This window comes from Nomascus leucogenys, chromosome 15 (genome assembly GCF_006542625.1).
Source record: "Nomascus leucogenys isolate Asia chromosome 15, Asia_NLE_v1, whole genome shotgun sequence".
Lineage (NCBI taxonomy): Eukaryota > Metazoa > Chordata > Mammalia > Primates > Hylobatidae > Nomascus > Nomascus leucogenys.
In genome coordinates, this window is record NC_044395.1 from 42581195 (window position 1) to 42600545 (window position 19351).

The window sequence follows — 19351 nt, forward strand, 5'->3', positions numbered from 1 at the left end:
ACACAATAAGAGTTAGTGATCTCTTTCTCCTGCTGCCTGATTCACAGGGTTATTTCCCACTGCTGTAAGTATGACCATCTATTGCAATATATCCACTTTGCAATTTCTAAAATGCTATAGGATTATATATCAGGAAATCTATCTTATTAGAATTGTGTTTAAAGTGAAAGTAAGTAGGGACTGAATAAAAACCACAGAGTTAATGTATATTAGCACAAACTCTGTAGAAAGCTCCCAGTAGCCATTATTGCTTACATTCTGGTTCTTGAACGTATTTTAACAAATTATGATGTTCTAAATGAGCTAAAGTATTATTATCTATGTTTGAGTCATGCTGTATTCCTATAGAATATAGAATTTTGAGTTAGCATAATCACCCTTGAGCACCTACAATATCTCAGTTGTGAAACACAAGAATTTAGTGACCACAAACCAAATGCAAACTCACTCCATTTCTGATGGTTTACCTTCTAGGATAAATATCAGTCTAGGATAAATTAGCAGTCAGATGAAAGAAAGAGTACACCTGATATTTTAGCATCTAAAGCAGTACTGTATAAAATGGTTATCCAATATTTAATAACTGTGTTTTTATTTCAAGGCTCATTCAGTTTAATCATTATTCCTTTATTAACCAAATATTCTATTAGAAGTATCCTCAAGGTGTAAGAAAGAAATTCCTAACTCTACCCAGTATCAGGGAGAGATGTGTGATACGTATGAGGACAGAGGACCAACAAGCACAAAGAAGACTAACCTTACTTTCCATCTTCACAGCCCCATTCACAACCTCAGAGCTCATACTTGGATAGCCCGAGTAAAGAATTTCCTTTCAAAGCCAACCTCAAAATAATGTTTCTTTTTAATAATCATGGTGCTTTTCACCTAGGGTTTAGTCAATGAAATCAGAAACATCCTACCAAACCTACGGCCCACAGGGATGGAAATTATGGATTCAAAGATACACTACTAATATATAGACTATAAGTTAGATTATTTATAGTAAATTACAACAATAATGTGCAAATTATGATTAATAGAAACTTCTTATAATTTAGGGGAAACCCTCAAGTTACACTTTTAGAATATGGAGAATGAGTCTGAGTGAAAGAACTCTGGGACAGTTATTAGCGCAGCTCTCAAAAGCCCTTTTAGTGTGCTTCCTGGATGCTGGTATATTGTTACTCGTGATTTCTCAAAGATATTTCATGAGAAGGAGTGGGCCCAAGAAACAATGCAATTTTTTCAACAGCCAACTGCTCAGAAAAAGCAGTGAGACCAAAGCTCCACACTTACTGAACTTGCAGTTTGGTTTTTTTTTTGAGACAGAGTTTTGGTCTGTCACCAGGCTGGAGTGCAGTGGTGCAATCTTGGCTCACTGAAACCTCTGTCTCCCAGGTTCAAGCGATTCTCCTGCCTCAGCCTCCCGAGTAGCTGGGACTACAGGCATGTGCTACCATAGTTAGCTAATTTTTGTATTTTTAGTAGAGATGGGTTTCACCATGTTGACCAGGATGGTCTCGATCTCTTGACCTCATGATCTGCCCGCCTTGATCTCCCAAGACCTTGCAGATTTCTTATTCTTCAAAGGCTGCTTTGGCTACAGAATTTCCAGGGCACATCCTCAAGCAATATAGAGACACCAAAGAGCCAGATCCACTCACATACAAACTTGGTCTATGTCCTTTGCAACATTTGTCTGTTGGTTCAGTAATATACAAGAGAAGCAACAACCTAAAACCTGGTCTGGTTGCCTTTGGCATCAACCTTAAAATCAGGACTAGACTTTGTGGCCTGGCCCAGCTCAGACACTTTCTCCAATAACATTAATGACTTCTTTCAGAAAACTGTTCATTTACCAGTAATGCTGGGCAGATGCAGATTTAACATGAAGCTATTAAAGCCAACACTTCCAAGCCCCAAGGAGGATCCTAGCAATGATTTACATTGTCCTAAATTTTTATAAATTTTGCAAAATATATTTTAACCACATCACTTCAAAATTTCTATTCTCTTTCTCGTTGATTACATTTTACATCACATTAGGTGAAGCGGTTGCAGCCAGTATAGATATCTGTCTAAAAGAGAATTAAGTTGAGGATACATTTAGTTTTCATTTAGTGGGATTATTTATATGACTCAGCTTCAATTCCATATACACACACACACACACACACACACACACACATACGCACATACTGGAAAGGCTAACAGTATATATATGTGTATATTTGTGTGTGTGTATATATATGTGTGTATATATGTGTGTGTGTATATATATGTGTGTGTGTGTGTGTATATATAGATATATATATACACACACATACTGTTGTTAGCCATTCCAGTGTAGAAATGGCTTCCAAAAACACTCCCACTATCCATTGCACTGAGACACCCAGCATTTTAGCATTGAAGTAAGACAAAAACTGGTATCACCATATGAATATAACCTGAGGTGGGTGGCACTAGAATTACAGCAGCGGTGGAGGAGAAATTAGGCTAAAATGAACAGAGCCAGAAGTTACTCTGTGGAAAACTACCAAATGATTAGACATGTAAACTTGTCACTAGAAGATGTGGTTCGTGCGTACAGAGACAAAATGAAAGTTCTCTCCTGGATGATGCGGCATACAAGTTAAAAATGCACTGTAAGTTTTTTCTTTTGTTGACAAAACTCAGAGACACAGAAATTACTAGTTTTTTTGTTGTTGTTCTTTACAGAACACAGACTTGCAGCAGTATTATTAAAAGCAAGAGTATCTGTAACAGTTTATATGAAAAAGAAACTTGATAGAGGTTTTTCCAAATGTGACACAATGTTAAAAATTGACATGTCGTTAAAAATAACAAGTTGTGACTTTGGAGAAATGGTTCTAAATTCTCAATAATAAAAAACACAAATTTCAGTCAACTACACTGGAGAAAAATTAAATAATCTTTCTTATTTTCTATGGCAATGATTACAAAATTGTTATCCTAGGGAAAGGCAATCAAGCAAAATTTCAACCCAAAAATGTAAGAAAAAAAGCATTAGAGAGGTGTGTCAGGCATTTAAAAAAATACTATGTTATTCTTCTGAGTTTTGTGGTATCTGTCATATTTGTTGACTTTCAAACTTTTAAGTTGCTGTGATTGTTTTCCTTGTTCTAAACAAACACAATTTTGTTCTTATAACTTATTCTTTTTCTCAAAGCAGGCATTCGAAATAGTATGAACTTCAAGCCCACAAAACTGGGATTCATTTCTGGGATTAGGCATTCCTTGACAATTAACCCTTGCTTAGATAGCATTATCAACTCACTCACTAGTGCTCTAGTTATCCTTCATACTGTTGTGTCTCCAGTTGGAATTTGTAAAACTCATCCCACAATGCCGAAGGATGTGCCTAAGGCCACAGGGAACATGATGAATGATCAGTAGAAGACACTCATTTATGTTGTAGCACATGGTGTGCAATTAGATTACATGCTTTTCTGTCTCTACTATCAGTTTTTCTGTTTTTTTTTTTTTTTTGGAGGCAAGGTCTCACTCTGTCATCCAAGCTGGATTGTAGTGGCACGATCACAGCTCACTGCTGCCTCAATTTCCCAGGCTTAAGTGAACTTCTCATGTTAGCCCTCCCCTGCCCCACTAGCTGGGACTACAGGTGAGTGTGCCACCATGCCCACCTTATTTATTTATTTATTTATTTTATTTATTTTTAATTAATTTATTTATTTTTAGAGAGAGGGTCTCACTATATTGCCCAGGTTGATCTTGAATGCCTGGGCTCAAGCAATCTTCCTGTTTTGGCCTCCCAAAGTGCTGGGATTACAGGTGTGCACCACCATGCCCAGCCTCTACTACCAGTTCTTCATTTAATCATCTGTACCAGTTGGCACCACATGCCCAGACAGCCACCAGGCTGCCTACAAGCTGGTGCTGATCCACCACAGAGAGAGCACATGGAACCTGGAGAACTGCTTCAGTGGGTGGTACAATGCCAACCTGAGCCCGGCTGGCCATGAGGAGGCAAAGTGCTACAGGCAGGCACTGGGAGACGCTGGCTCTGAATTTGACATCTGCTTCACCTCAGTGCAGAAGAGAGTGATCTGGACCATCTGGACAGCGCTAGATGTTATTGATCAGATGTGGCTGCCAGTAATGAGGACTTGACACCTCAATAAGGGCACTATGGGTGTCTGACCAGAGTCAATAAAGCAGAAACTGCTACAAAGCATGGCGAGGCCCAGGTAAAGATCTGGAGGTGCACCTGTGATGTCCCACCACCTCTAACGAAGCCCAACAATCCTTTCTACAGCAACATCAGTAAGGATGGCAGGTATGCAGACCTCACTGAAGATCAGCTACCCTCCTGTGAGAGTGTGAAGGACACTACCACCAGAGCTCTACTCTTTTGGAATGAAGAAATAGCTCCCCAGATCAAGGAGGGGAAATGAGTACTGACTGCAGCCCATGGAAGCAGCCTTCCAACCATTGTCAAGCATCTGGAAGGTCTCTGAAGAGGCTATCATGGAGCTGAACCTGTCAACTGATTATTCCCATTGTCTATGAATTGGACAAGACTTGAAGCCCATCAGGCGCATGCAGTTCTTGGGGGATGATGGGTAAAGCCATGGAAGCTGCGGCTGCCGAGGGCAAGGCCAAGAAGTGAGGGCTGGCGGGCAGGCTACTGTCCCCAGGAGCACCCTCCCTTTCTGTCACATCCCTGTGCACCTCCCTCCTGTACATCTGTAGGCATCTTAAGTTGTAACTGTAGATGGGGACCAGTGGCTCCCATTTTCATTTTAGCCATTTTGTCTCCTGTAGCCACTCCCTTTACAACCTAGTCAGAATAATGCTTCTAGGGCACAGGTTCTCAGTCCAAGCTGAGGAAAAGCTCTCCTTGTCTGAGAGTTGAAAGGTAGTGACTTGGGTTTTTGCCAATGCTTTGTTTACTAAGGACTTGTGGGGAGGAACCATGCTAAGCCATGACCAATGAGTAGACGCAAGAGAGCTGATCTGCTCCTAGAGCCAGTCCTGTGCTTTTCAGAGTAAGGCCATTGCCTGGGGGCTCTAGTCACTCCAGTGGAAGATGAATGCAAATTCCATGGTGATGTGACAAACAACTCTTTCCTCCCACACCCCAGAGAGCTAGCTCTAGCAGGTTGAGATCAATCCTGACTTTAGTGTATGTGTTACGTTTACTTTTATAAAAGTATAGTGTATATAAATAACCCAAAACAATAACCTTTCTGGGGTTTCTCATGGCAGTTGAAATAGCCCCACATGTAGTCATCAGAAAATAAGCCATTCCTCACACCAATATGGGATAAACTCCTTGACCTATGAGGGGTAGGAGTGCCTCCTGCTGTGTATTTTAGAATCTCTCCCCTACCTTGTTTCATGGCAGTGAAATGCCTCTTGGTCCTGTCCAAGTGTGTCTTTCACTGACTGATTTCTGAATCATATTCTAGTTGCTTGGCCCTGCCACATAGGCCCAGTGTTCATTTGAGCATAACTGCACTAAATCCTTTTTCTAGATCGGTATAATAAAGGAATGATGTGCAATTAAAAAAATCATCTACACATCCTCTTCAGTGCCAAGCTCTATAACAACAGAAAACAGGCATATGATAAATGTGGAAATGAGAGAAGGAAGAAGTAGAGGTCAAGAAAAAGGAAAAAGGAAGGAGGAAAGGAAGACAGGCAGTCTTTTAAGGAAGCAAGTGGAAGAAAAAATCATAAAAATGATTTAAACTCTGTTTTACACATCTTGAAGGTAACTACAAAGTCTGTTTTTTTACCATTTGCCATATCTTTTAGGGTATATGTGTGTACCTCAAACTTTTATCTTAATTCATTTTTTTATTTGTTTGTTTTTCATACAGGGTCTCACTCTGTCACCCAAGCTGGAGTGCAATCGTGCAAACATGGCTCACTGCACCCTCAACCTCCTAGGCACAAGTGATCCTCCCACCTCAGCCTCCCATGTAGCTGGGACCACAGGTGCATGCCACCATGCCCAGGTAAATTTTTTATTTTTATATTTTGTTGGTAGAGATGGGATCTTACTTTGTTGCCCAGGCTAGTCATGAACTCCTGGGCTCAAGCGATACTCCTGCTTTGGCCTCTCAAAGAGCTAGGATTACAGGCATGAGCTGCTGTGCTTGGCCTTTTATTTTAATTCTTTCAACTTTTATTCACTTTCAGTTCAAGACATTTCATATTCAATCTGTTATTTTACTCAGTATTATTCTCACCAGCATACTGCTTTCCAAAACCAACTAGAATATTAACTATGTTATGCAAATGAAAATCTATGAATTTAATCACAAAGAGTGGCCCAGAGGAGCCACTAAGTCCTATAACATCCAATGGGAAAATTTCGAGAGTCCTATTACATTCAATAACTTGTATACCAATGCCCAGAATTTAATATAAATTGAACTGAATCCTACACACAACTCTTTGTAGATTCTGTCTGTCGATAAGACATGCTTTCATAAAAACTGGCAAGTGAAAAATACGGACTATAGCCCATTTTAATTTTCATTTCATTTTCTTTTCAGTGAAACATTGTGAATGTAGTGGCATCGCATAAATATTTATCAAACTCTATAATTCTTCCAACTGTAATGATAAATAAAAGTATCTTTCAATACGCGTACAAAACACTAGCAGAAAACCATTCTTAGAAGACTGAAATGAGATGCAAGCTATCTGAAGTCATGAAGGGCAATAAATTTATCCCACTGCCTTCTGGAGAGCCACAAATATATGAAGCAATCATCTGGTAGTTTTGGTAATCTATGCTTACTAGGCTTCTGAAATTTCACTGTTTGATAATTGAAGAAATAAAAATAACACAGCATCACTTGGCACTGGGGAAATGAGGATCCTGACCTGATGGGCCGGTAAGCCATTGAAAATGTCTATTATTAAATATAAAAGGAAGACTGCATACAGAGAAAAGACCACACAAGTTTCCAGGTTGTAGGTTTGCCAACCTATTTGGATTACCTCTTTACTGTCATTATTTTTATCATTTACTAGTTATACAGAGACAATAGCAGCTCAAGCCTGATACACAATGCAGACATAATTACAGATTTGAACCAACAGTCCTCTATTAAAACCTAAATTGCCCTCAGCCCACAGTTAAGAAAAGGTCAAGAAGAAGGCACCTGCTGAAAAGAGTAATAAAAACATGCCGTTTATTATTTTCCAGAAGCTTCTAATCCTTTCTCCCACCTGGCTTACATGACAACTACAAAGTTCATCAGAATGTTGTAGAGTGTTCAGGACTCCTCAGGGAAACATTATCTTTTTTCTCTCAAATAATTATGGTCAAAAAGTCTAGAGCCAAGAAAAGTTTCTGCTGTCACTTGATCATAACTTCATTCCTCTTCCTTGCTTGCTCAGGTCTCAAGGGGAAAATTTAAGGGCAAGCCTGGGCCAAAATGCAACAAGCCTCTTTTGATTTAGATGGGCGAGAGTAAAAATATCATCTCAGAAAAAGAATGAGGACAGGGACGCCATTTAGTCTGGATTTGTCATGAATTAAACCAAAGCCACCAAATAACATCTGTCTTATTCCTCAACTTGTCAAAGAGGAGTTGCCAGGCAAGTTTGGGAAAAAGAAGTTGGAAAGATTAACAACCAGCTATAAGACAAAATATGATTGCTGGTGCTTCTGAATATGAGACAAAGGAAGTTTATATTATATTATATTATGCAAGAGATATGCTACTATAGGAATTAATCACCCTTTTAAATATCTGGGCTGAAGCTAATGGTTTCTTCAATGACAAAGAGCTCCTCATTCTTTCAAACAATACAGCTCTTCCATTTCTTGGTTTTCACTCACCCACTCTTGACTATGATGATTAGAGGCTTTGGACAAACAATATTAGACTCAGCACTGGCAGCTAGTGAACAGTTCTTCAATTGAACTAAATAACTAAAAGCTACACAATTGTTTGCCTTTATTCTTTCCTTGGCCACCAGCTGAAATAAATCCTTCTCCCTCCAGAAGATCAAAGTACAGCATCACAATGTTTGAGAGCTTGAAAGATCCTGGTACCCTACCATCCGGCCAAACCCCTCTTTTTTCTGTCTGGGGACACAGGTTCTTTAGCAAAACAAAAGTTGTTCTTTTATGGTAGAAAAGATGTGGAGAGCATAAGTTAGATGGGAAGATACAGACCCTGGTTTCACTTTCTTACCTTGTAAAAAAAAGCATTGGATAATTATTATCTCTCTACTGTTGGTACTGAAATGTACCAACACATCAAAGCAGTATTACAGAAACTGTAGTAGAGATTGCTAGAAAATATCGGTATTCAAAATATTTTAAAACTTAAAATCTGTTTTAGAAATATTTAAACAAGAAAAATATTTTATCAGTCAAGGTCCTGGCAGAAAACAGATGGCACACTCAAACTGGGTAATGAGGAACATTTAATAAATAGACTATTTACAAAGAAGTGGGCAGAGTTTAAAGAAGTAAAACAAAAATAGTGTCATAATCTAGGGCTAGTAACAGCAAGGAACTGTTCCACCCATCCGTAGAGAGATGGATCCAGCCCACAGTAACCAGTGTAGAAAGAGTCAAAGGGATGAATATCCTGACCTGGCTCTCTTTCTTTCTTAGGTTCCCATTGGTGAGAACCAAGAGATGTCAGGCAGCAAAAGAGCCCACTGGCCAAAAAGCCTCTGGGCACAGAGCAGAAAGAAGAGTGAGAATGGATCGGAGAGACGAATGGGAGAGAGTTAGCCCAACTCTGAACACAATTATAAAGTTATGCTTATTTATTATTGGAATAATCTGTTCACAATATATAGAAATTAGCTTGACAGTAATTAATGTGTCTGAAATACCATTTCAGTAGGTCTATCTGAATTCAAAGTGTACATTAGGTCTCCTAAGCCTCTGCTAGGTCTATTAAAACATTTGAAATAAAGAGCATTCTGTGCTCAGATATGCTGGAGAAATGCTTTCAAGAGCCTCCGTGCCCTTGGGAAGATATTTTGCCAACCTTTATACTAATTGGATTATTTCTTCCAGTTATCAATAGGCACGGGGCCTGTGAGTCTTTCCTCACAACACCAGATATAGAAAAATAAGAAAATAACTGTCCATACCTCCTGGGATGACTGAATAAGACCATCTGTTTAAAGCAGTGTGCACAGAACTTGGCACACAAACAGATGGTGCTCAGTAGATGTTAACCACTGCTGCCACTGTTACCAGCATCATCTCTTGCATCTGCATTCTGACCTGTCAGATACCCATTTCTTACACCTGTGCCTCTTTGTGTCACTAGTGCCTGGTGCAGTGCCTTACACATTGGCAGTGCTCAATTAACGTAAGCTTATGAAGACAATTGTGAGAGCTGTCATGTGCTATGTCACGCTATTCTACTGTTCAGTAATTATTCACTCCTCTCTCCCTCTCCCCTGTTGGAGGAGTGTCATAGTCAGTTTAAGCTACTATATAAAAATACCTTACAACCCTACACTGGGTAATTTGTAAGCAACAGAAATATATTGCTCACAGTTCTAGAAGCTGGGAAGTCCAATATCAGGGTCCCAGCAGTGTTTGGAGAGGGCGTGCTCCTCACAGATGCTGCCTGCTAGGTGTCCTCATATGGCAGAAGAGCAGGGGAGCTAGCTGGAGCCTCTTTTATCAGGGCATTAATACCATTCATGAGGGTGGAATCTTCGTGATTCAATCCCTTCCCAAAAGCCCCACCTCTTAACACTATACATTTGTTATTAGGTTCTAACATGAGCTATGGGGGGTGGGAGAAGGGTGCACAAACATTTAGGACATAACAAGGAATATTCTTTTCTGCCCCACAGTGCTGAGCTTGGCCCCATGGCCTGCTTTGGCCAATGGAAAGTGAGCCAGTTTTGAATAGATACTTTAAGAGGCACTGCAAGTTTGCACCAGCCCTCTTGAGCTCCTGACTCTCACTTTGAGAACATCACATCCCAGATAGTGAGTACTCCTTCAGCCTGGGTTCTGGAATGAAAAGACATGTGGATCAGATCCTAAGTCAATCCAGCCTGCCACAGTGGTGTTTCAGCTGTTCCCCCAGAGTCTGGGGCAAGAAAAAAATATTTCCATAAGCCAGTGAAGTTTCACAATTGTTTGTTATATAGCAATAACCCAGAAAAATCTGACAAATACATATGTGTAACAAGGTTATGATGGCATGCTAGACTGGAAAAGAGGGACAATAACATGAAATTTTGAGTCCATTACACTAGAGTTCAAATCTCAGCTCTGAACAGCTACCAGATGTGTGACCCCATCTGGGCAAGCCTCAGTGATCCCTACCTTGTTGCATTACTGTGACAATTAGAAATAGTACCTAAAATGTACCTTGCACAATGCCTGGCACGTGGTAGGTACTTGATAACTGGAAGAAATAATCCAATTAGTATAAAGGATGGCAAAATATCTTCCCAATTATTCATGATTAAAGTGCCAATTGGAAATTGTTCATCTCAATTAAATATTTCTTTAATTAACCAGATAAATAGGGTGAAACCATTGCTCAAGTTTGTAGCTTCCAAAATATTTATAGAAAATTACATTTTGAGAGATATACTGTGCTTTTTCTAAAATGGTGTAAAACCTCTGAGTAGTCAAAAATATGAATCCCTGTCATGTCAAAGAATAAGAATGCATTCTTTGTGAAGGAAAAAAACGATTAAATTGCATCTTCCAGACTAGTGATTTAAATTGTGATCAAATCCACTATAGTTGGGGAGGCCCCCATTTAATCCATTTACTGTGAACATTATTAAACATTTATTAAATGCTTGTGCATAGCAAAGAATTTCAAAGGTATGGTTTGATTCGCAGAGCTCTAAGAAAGTCAAGAACATAAAACTACTAAATGTATCAACTAATCCCAGCATACACACTTTCACAAAACATTAAGCACTACAATTACTAAAGCATAGAAATAGATTTTTTTTTTTTTTTTTTTTTTTTTTTTTTTTTTTTTTTTTTTTTTGAGACGGAGTCTCGCTCTCTCGCCCAGGCTGGAGTGCAGTGGCGCAATCTCGGCTCACTGCAAGCTCCACCTCCCGGGTTCACGCCATTCTCCTGCCTCAGCCTCCGAGTAGCTGGGACTACAGGCGCCCGCCACCACGCCCGGCTTATTTTTTGTATTTTTAGTAGAGATGGGGTTTCACTGTAGTCTCGATCTCCTGACCTTGTGATCCGCCCGCCTCGGCCTCCCAAAGTGCTGGGATTACAAGCGTGAGCCACCGCGCCCGGCCATAGAAATAGATTTTTATCCATTGGGAAGACATCCAGAAAAATATCACCACTAATAAACAATAAAAGATTACTTGAATTGTAAAATTTGACTAGAAAAGAAATTTAAGACATGAGCTCAAGTCTCTGCCTTTCAAAAAACTAAGAAAAAATATCTTACCAAAAAGATATATATAATCTGGTAGCCACTGTCTGAGGAGCTCAAGTAAATTTAGGGTAGTGTTTGCAAACCACATGAGGAGGAAATGCTTGAAAAGTTTAAATGAAGATTCCTGGACTCCCACTCCAGACCTACTGAATGACAATCATTGGGAATTTGGCCTGGGAATCTGCATTTGTTAACAAACCCTCCAGGTGACTCATGTGTACTCTAAGTTTGAGAGCTGCTAACCAATGCAAACACTTGGGTAATCTTTGGCAGCTGACTTAAAGGTTTTAAAAGCCTCAAATCCAAGCAAGTCTAGGCTATTCTATGCCCACAGGTTAAATAAAGACAACAGAGTCTAGACCTGAGACTCAGTAATCGCTACAGGGCTAAACAGCTTTTCATTCTGCCAGCAACTCAAACAATATTTTTTTTTAGCGCTTGGAAGCAAAAAATTGATGGATCATTCAACAGTAGTAAAAATTCAACAGCACCAAGGTGACGCCTTCTCTTATTGGACACACAATTGCCAAACTTCTCTTCAGCCCTAGCATCACCTGGAATCAAGTCCAGGTGGTCATTCCTCATCAGCTCCTTGGGCTTAGATTCTAAAATCCACAAGTGCTGAGAGGAGAGAAAGAAAGATGGTTAAGACTGTATGGACACTCTAATCTTCATTAAAAAAAATCTCAACAAGCCCAAACCTCTTTTCCTGTAATAGAGAGAAAAAACCCAGTTGTGTTTTCTAAGAGAAGGGAACAGAATGAAATAATAAAGGAGGAAAGACATTGCTACTATAATTTTAAAACTATGAAAACACATCAGAAACGTGTAAGAATTGAAAGGAAAGGGCACTGGAATAGGACTGAGGAGATGTGGGTTCAAGATGCAGCTTATATCCTCTAAAGCCTATGTGACCTTATAAACTCACTTAGCTACTCTTCAACTCAAAGGAGTTGATGTTTATTGGAAAGAGGTTTTTAAGTCACAAAGCAATGTCAAAATGTAAGTGGCATTAGTATCACTGATGACAAAAGTTTTTATTTTTATTTTTAATTATTATTTTTTTAAGACAGGGTGTCACTCTGTCACCCAGGTTAGAGTGCACTGGTGCGGTCACCACTCACTGCAGCCTCGACCTCCTGGGCTCAAGTGATCCTCCTGCCTCAGCTTCCTGAGTCACTGGGACTACAGGTATTTACCACCACACCCAGCTAATTTTTTGTATTTTTTTTTGTAGAGATGGAATTCCACCATATTGACCAAGCTAGTCTGGGACTCCTGAGCTCAAGAGATCCACCTGCCTTGGCCTCCCAAAGTGCTAGAATTATAGGATGGGCTACCATGACTGGCCAATAAAAGTTATAATTCAGAATATAATGGAGCAAATGCAAATACATATCTTTTCTAAATAACACCCAAGGTAGAAACATTGTAGCAAGTTACCTGTGGGAAAATCTAGGCCACTAATACCGAAGTGTTCCTAGTTTGCACTGTATCAGGTAAACCAAAATGCAACTTCCTGATTAAAACAAAAACAAAAACAAAAAACCTTGGTATGGCTTGATGTAATCATCTGTACAGCAGTGGTGAATGATTCAGCTCAAACTTTTCCTATAACCTACCTACCCACATTTACCTGAGTCTCAAAGCTAAGTTCATCACTGGAGAGCCATACAAACAATGGGGCTATAAAGAAAACAGGAAGGTTAATCAATGACCAGCACCATTAGTCAATAAGTCCAGGGTTGCAAGGATTTTGAAACCTGTTTAATACTTTATTGCCTTACAGATTTTAGCTCAACACCAAATTTCAGTGTAGTTGGGAACATGCAAGGAAATTCCAACTTATCTTTAGATGAGTGAGAGCAAGGTATACTGCAGTTACACGAAGCTAAGTTTGAAAGTAGGCTCCACATTCTATGTCTTCTCTGAACCTCAGTTCATGAGTTGGTAATTATCAGCCCCAGCTCATGGTGCTGTTGGAAGAATTAAATAAGACCTGTCTATAAAACCCTCTGTACAGTGTCTGGTACATTGTAAGTACTCGATGAACTCATTATTATTACTAGTAAAGTATTAGTACAGAGTAGGCACTCGGTAAAGGCTAGTTCCTGTCTTTCATCATTTTGTACTTAAAAGGCAGAAATATATTCCAACTAAATTATAAGGAATATGTAATAACATACAGTATGTGGCAAAGTCAGGGGTGAAATTTCCTAATATTGACTTTTTAATCTACTATAGCTATAGAGACCAATTTTATTATTTACACTGGCCATAATTAGAGCCTATGTATACAAAAGTTATAGTTTAAACTTGAGATGGTACATATAGCTTTCTTGCTACCTAATATTTAATATAGTTTCGTAAATCATTTTTTTTTTGGTATTGTGGATATACAGTTAGTATGTCTGTAGTGATACCTTCCTACCACCTGTTCTAATCATCATCATCATCACTGGGACTGTTATGAACTGAATGTATGTGTCCCCTACAAGTTCATACTCTGAAGCCCTAACCCCCCTACATGATGCTATATAGAGATAGAGCCTTTGGGAGGAAGTTAGGTTTTGATGAGGTCATGAGGGTACAGCCTTAATGATGGCATTAGTGCCCTTATAGGAAGAAAAAGACCAAAGCCTGCTCTGTTTGCCATGTGGGGACATGGCAAGAAGTTGGTAGCTGGCAAGCCCAGAAGAAGGCCTTCATCTTGACTGTGCTGGTGCCCTGATCTTGGACTTCCAGCCTCCTGAACTATGAGAAATAAATGTCTATTGTTTAAACTACCTAGTCTGTGGTATTTGGCTGTAGGAGCTTCAGCTGACTAAGGGAACAAAAGCACTCTACGAGTATTGTGGACAAGCATCTAATGTTTGTAAATGTGCTCTGAAAATGGTAAGGTGCTAATATTACCATTTAAACAAGACTAGGGAAGACATAGGCCCTCACTTGAGATGTCTACAATCTAAAATCTAGAAAAATGCACAGTGCTAACAAAGGAACAGAAACACACACATACACAAAGACATTCATGTGTCCAGGCACATGAACATTTTAAAGACAAATAGCGACAATAACAAGTATCTTAAAAAACCTGTATCTGTGTCTATGAATGAATAATGTAAAAAGTAAGTCAGAAGCGATGAAAATACTGGAACAATGTTGCCCCATATTTTTTAATGTTTTGTAAAAAATCTCCTTACAAATAAATTCTTAAAATCAATTTTTATAAATAAAATTCATAGCAAGACTCATTTATTCCATTAAGAAAACATTTGTAGAAGCACACCTCCTTATATTAATGGAGCTACAGAGTGCAAATGCCCATGATTCAAGGACCAGATGAACCCATGAAAGACAAAAGACCAAGCAACTAATGCAATATCACTTCTACAAAGCCTTACTGTAAAGGGAAAGATTCCTATATAAGATCCATTTGAAAATCCATTTCACACTTCTAACTTAGAGCCAATTCAAATGTAATTTACTTTATCAGAGTCCTTCATTTAGAGAGGGTCAGGAGTACAATAAACAGAAGTGACAATTACTTAGGCTTATCAAAAGATGACCTGGTAACAGTAGTGCTGAGCAAGAAAAAAACAAAACAAAACAAACCAGGACTCCCATTGGAAACCACGGCTGTTAGTTTACAAACAGATCTTCTAATAAACCAGAACATTCTAAGAAAAAGCATCTATTTGCGTCGTCTCTGCACCAAATGCAACCTCATTTGTCATTCTATTTTAGTGTCCTAACATCCCTTTACTTTTCCATTGTTGACCATTTAAAAGAGGTGAAACAACACTCTTGGTACAAACTATTACACTTACCACTCTCGTCGTCTATACTGAACCTTCCAAGACCACTGCCATCCCTGATGGAGTACTGGATCTCTCCATCCCTTCCAGAATCTTCATCTCGAGCAGTCACCTGCAGCACGCTTGTTCCAATGCGTGAGTTTTCTTTTACAGATCCAACAACAGCAAAGTCTGGGAAATAGGGAGTGTGGAGGTTTTCATTGACATCCACCACTTCCACCTCAACAAAGGAAACAGATGACAGAGAGACAGGCCGCCCTTTGTCTTTGGCCCGCACAGTGAGGTTATAGAACTGCTGTTTCTCATAATCAAGCTCTTTGCTCAAGCGGATGGCACCACTTGCTTTATCTATTTCAAATCTCCCATTATAGTCATTGACCAAAGAATAGCGCACTTGACCCCCCAATCCAAGATCTGGATCATGAGTCTCAAGCCAAGCAATGACAGTGCCAACAGGGAGATCTTCAAGAACCTTCACACTATAGCTACTGGGAATGAAAGCCGGGGAGCAGTCATTGACATCATCTAAAAAAACTTTAAGAGTGACAACTGAAAACAGCTGCTGACCACTCTCTGCCTTGTCCCTGGCTTCTATTTTCAAAGAATAATTGGCTTTAGATTCCCGGTCCAACTGGTCGGCTACATAAACGATTCCAGTTGAGCTATTGATGGCAAACTGCTGTGTATCTGTCAAGACTGAGTAAGTCACTTCACCATTAGAACCTAAGTCTTTGTCTCTGGCTTCCACTTGAATGATTTCAGTACCAATGCCTGAACTTTCAAGAATGTTAACTGAGTAACTGTCTTGAATAAAAACTGGGCTGTTGTCATTAGCATCCTCCACATTGATGGTCAGCAGTCTCCATGACGATTTCTGTGGATTACCTAAGTCATAGATGGTGATATTAAGGAGATAGAGGTCTGTGTGTTCTCGATCCATAGGCATAAGGACTTTAAGCTGCCCAGTCTCCATATCAATATTAAAGCAACTATCTGTATTTCCATCTGATATTGTAAATAGCACTTTTCCATTGAAGCCGGAGTCGGCATCATAGGCTTTAATCTTCAGAATGTTAGCATCAACTGGCAGATCCTCCTTTACAGCCACATCAGAAGGAAAAGACTTGTCAAAATATGGTCCCTGTCTATTAATTGAGTAAAAGTCAAGAAATCCATCTTCCAGATTCAGTTTCCCATTTGCTTTTGCCTTAATGAGTAGTTTCTCTGCCAGCTTTTGAGCCACACGAGTTTCTCTGCAACTGAAGCTCTTTGAAGACACTTTCCCATGTAGGACTGAAATGTTAATAGACATGGGGTCTGCAAGATTCTCTCCATCAGTTGCTGTAATTCTGAGGGCAAAGTTGCCATTTTTAATGCCAGAATTTGTCAGTGATTTTTTAAGCTGTAAAACACCAGAATCTGGGTTTAAATAAAAGAAGCCAAGTTCATTTCCAGAAATGATTTTGTACTTTACAAGTTCAAGTTCATCAATATCGATCGCTGAGACCGCTGTGATGTGACCACCAACCGGAAAGTCATATGAAATAACTCCCTGGCAAGCCACTTTTTCAAAGAGAGGGCTGTTGTCGTTGACATTTCCTATTCGAATAGTCACATTAACCTCACTTTCATGGCGGTACGGTGAACCCCAGTCAGAGGCTCTAACAACGAATCTGTAAATTTCTGGGGAGGATTCAAAATCCAATTCTTCAGTTGTGCTAATAACACCTGTAAACTGGTTAATGGCAAATGGTAACAAATTCAGGCTAGCGATACTATAGGTGATGTACCCATTTTCTCCTTTATCCTTATCAGAAGCCGAAACTGTTAGAACGCTGGTTCCCACTGGGACACTTTCATTCACATAAGCATCATACAGTGGTTGCTGAAATTCTGGGGTGTGGTCGTTCGCATCTTCTATGCTGATGGTGACTTGTGCTTTTAAATCTCCTTCCTTGTTTGTCACCTCCAGTTTATAAACCTCCTTCTTAATAGTATTCAGTGGCTGTGCTGTAACAATCAGACCCGACCGAGGATTAATTTTAAAGTACACTGCATCCTCACCAGGAGACAATTTGTATTCCACATCTATCGGTTCAGGACTTAATTTTACTATAGCAACCACGACACCAGGAGGGGAAAATTCACTTATGCTCACATCGTACACTTCTTTTTCAAATCTAACGGGGACAGTGTCTCTTGTGGGGTTGCCAATGTAGACTGCCTTTAATGCTGAAAATTTTTGAGGAGATCCCTTGTCTTTTGCTTGAAGAGTGAGATTGTAGCCATAGGGAAACCTCTCCCAGTCAATCTGCTTCCTCTCCTTAATCTTGTACTCATTCAACCACTTTCCGTCCTTAGCCAGGAAGAACTGATCTAAAGGATCCCCAGACACAATGGAAACAGATTCGATCTCTCCATTGGCTCCATCATCTAAGTCATCAACAGTCACCACTGCATATGTTGGCTCTTTTTCCAATGAGAAAGGAACATGAGTGACTACATGGATTGTTGGGGCATGTTCATTTATGCGCTCAATGTGAACATAAAGCTTTGCAGTACTGCTCACTCCATTGTTTCCATACAGTTTCATTCCCCGGTCCACAGCCAAAATTTCCAGATCATACCTATTCTTTTCATCATAATTTAATCGACCACTTAAGGAGATGACACCACTCGTGGGGTGAACTGAAAACAGATCAACTTTATTTTTAAAGTAGTAGTAGAATTCTCCATTGGAACCAATATCTGCGTCTGTTGCAGTCACCTGGGCGACACTAGTCCTTAGAGGTGTGCTTTCTGCTATGGTAACAGAGTATGTTGTGGGTGAAAACAAAGGTCTTAGATCATTCATATCTAAAACCTGTATATTCACTTTGGTCCATGCTTCCAAATCCTCTCCTCTGACAGAACCTTTTACTATCAATAAATAATTATCCTGGATTTCCCTATTTAATATGGCAGAATTGCCACCTTTAGTTCTTATTCTGAGAAAACAGAAATCTGCAATGATGACTTCCTCTGCTTTGAAAAAGCCTTCCTCGTCTCCGGACACTATTCTGTATTTGATATCCCAGGATAGATCTATTAAGGTGATGCCCATTCTACTCTGGCTGTTGACGTAGGTCCTTGCTGCTGAGTTCTCATACACGGTAGCATTATAAATGGAATGTGTGAAGTGGAAGCCCAGGGGTCCAGTCCCCGGCAGCCCCTGGGAGACAGTGGCCAAAAGCTTGAAAAGCAGGAGGATGAGGCAACAAGGAGGAGGGCGTGTGCCCACACAGTGTCCCATAATTATATCCATCACATCATATTTCCATCCTGGAGGGAAGAAAGAGAGAGAGAAAAGATAAATTAACCATCCTGGAAGAAGGGGGAGAGTGGGAGATAACTATCAGGAAGCCATGCTTTTTAAAACTTTATCATAAAATCTTTTTACTAAAACAGCAATATAAGAAAAAATTAGAAACCTCGCCACTACTAGGTAATAAGGAACTCAAGATTACTAGAATTTAGCCCAATCTTGTAAGAATTTTTTTCAAGTGACACTTTGTTTTAAATAACACTTTTATACTACTGACAGGGTTGTTCATTGGTACAAGATTTCTTACATTCTGAAGGTCAATTTAGAGATATATTGGAGGCCTTAAGTGCATTTACCTTTGACTTAGAACTGCCTTTGCAGTAATTATCCTATAGAAACATTTAAACAAGTATCTGTTATAGCACAGTTTAAAGTAAAAAAAAAAAATGAAGAGATGCTAAATGCCTATCAATAGAGGACTGAATAATTCATCGTGTATTCATAAAATACTATGCAGTCATTAAAAATAGAGACATAAAAGATGTGCATTTTCAGATGCAGTAAGATGTAATGCTAAGGAAAAAAGGTCATCAAACAGTATATATAGCATGAGTTCTATTATTATATAAACATCTATATGTGCAACTGAATTTTTATATTTAAAAAGGATTAACTGTGTTGTGGGATTTGGTGGCATATTTGCATTTCCTAACTTTTCTTCAATGAACATTGTTCATCAATAGTTACATAATTAGTTTTATAATTATAATCTTTTAAAAATGCTTCAAGGTATTATCATCTTT

General features: G+C 39.3%; 1 protein-coding gene and 1 pseudogene across 2 annotated transcripts in view; one reads left to right on the forward strand and one right to left on the reverse strand.

Moving 5' to 3' along the window:
• Positions 1 to 4654, forward strand: part of LOC115838639 — a 30111-nt pseudogene extending 25457 nt beyond the window's left edge.
• Positions 1 to 19351, reverse strand: part of FAT3 (FAT atypical cadherin 3) — a 667316-nt gene that overhangs the window by 521114 nt on the left and 126851 nt on the right. For both annotated transcript variants that reach the window (XM_030828899.1, XM_030828900.1), the window contains one exon: positions 15257 to 18565. In XM_030828899.1, coding sequence (XP_030684759.1) covers positions 15257 to 18548 — 3292 coding nt within the window. In that variant the 5' untranslated portion in view covers positions 18549 to 18565. The remainder of the gene's footprint in view (positions 1 to 15256; positions 18566 to 19351) is intronic.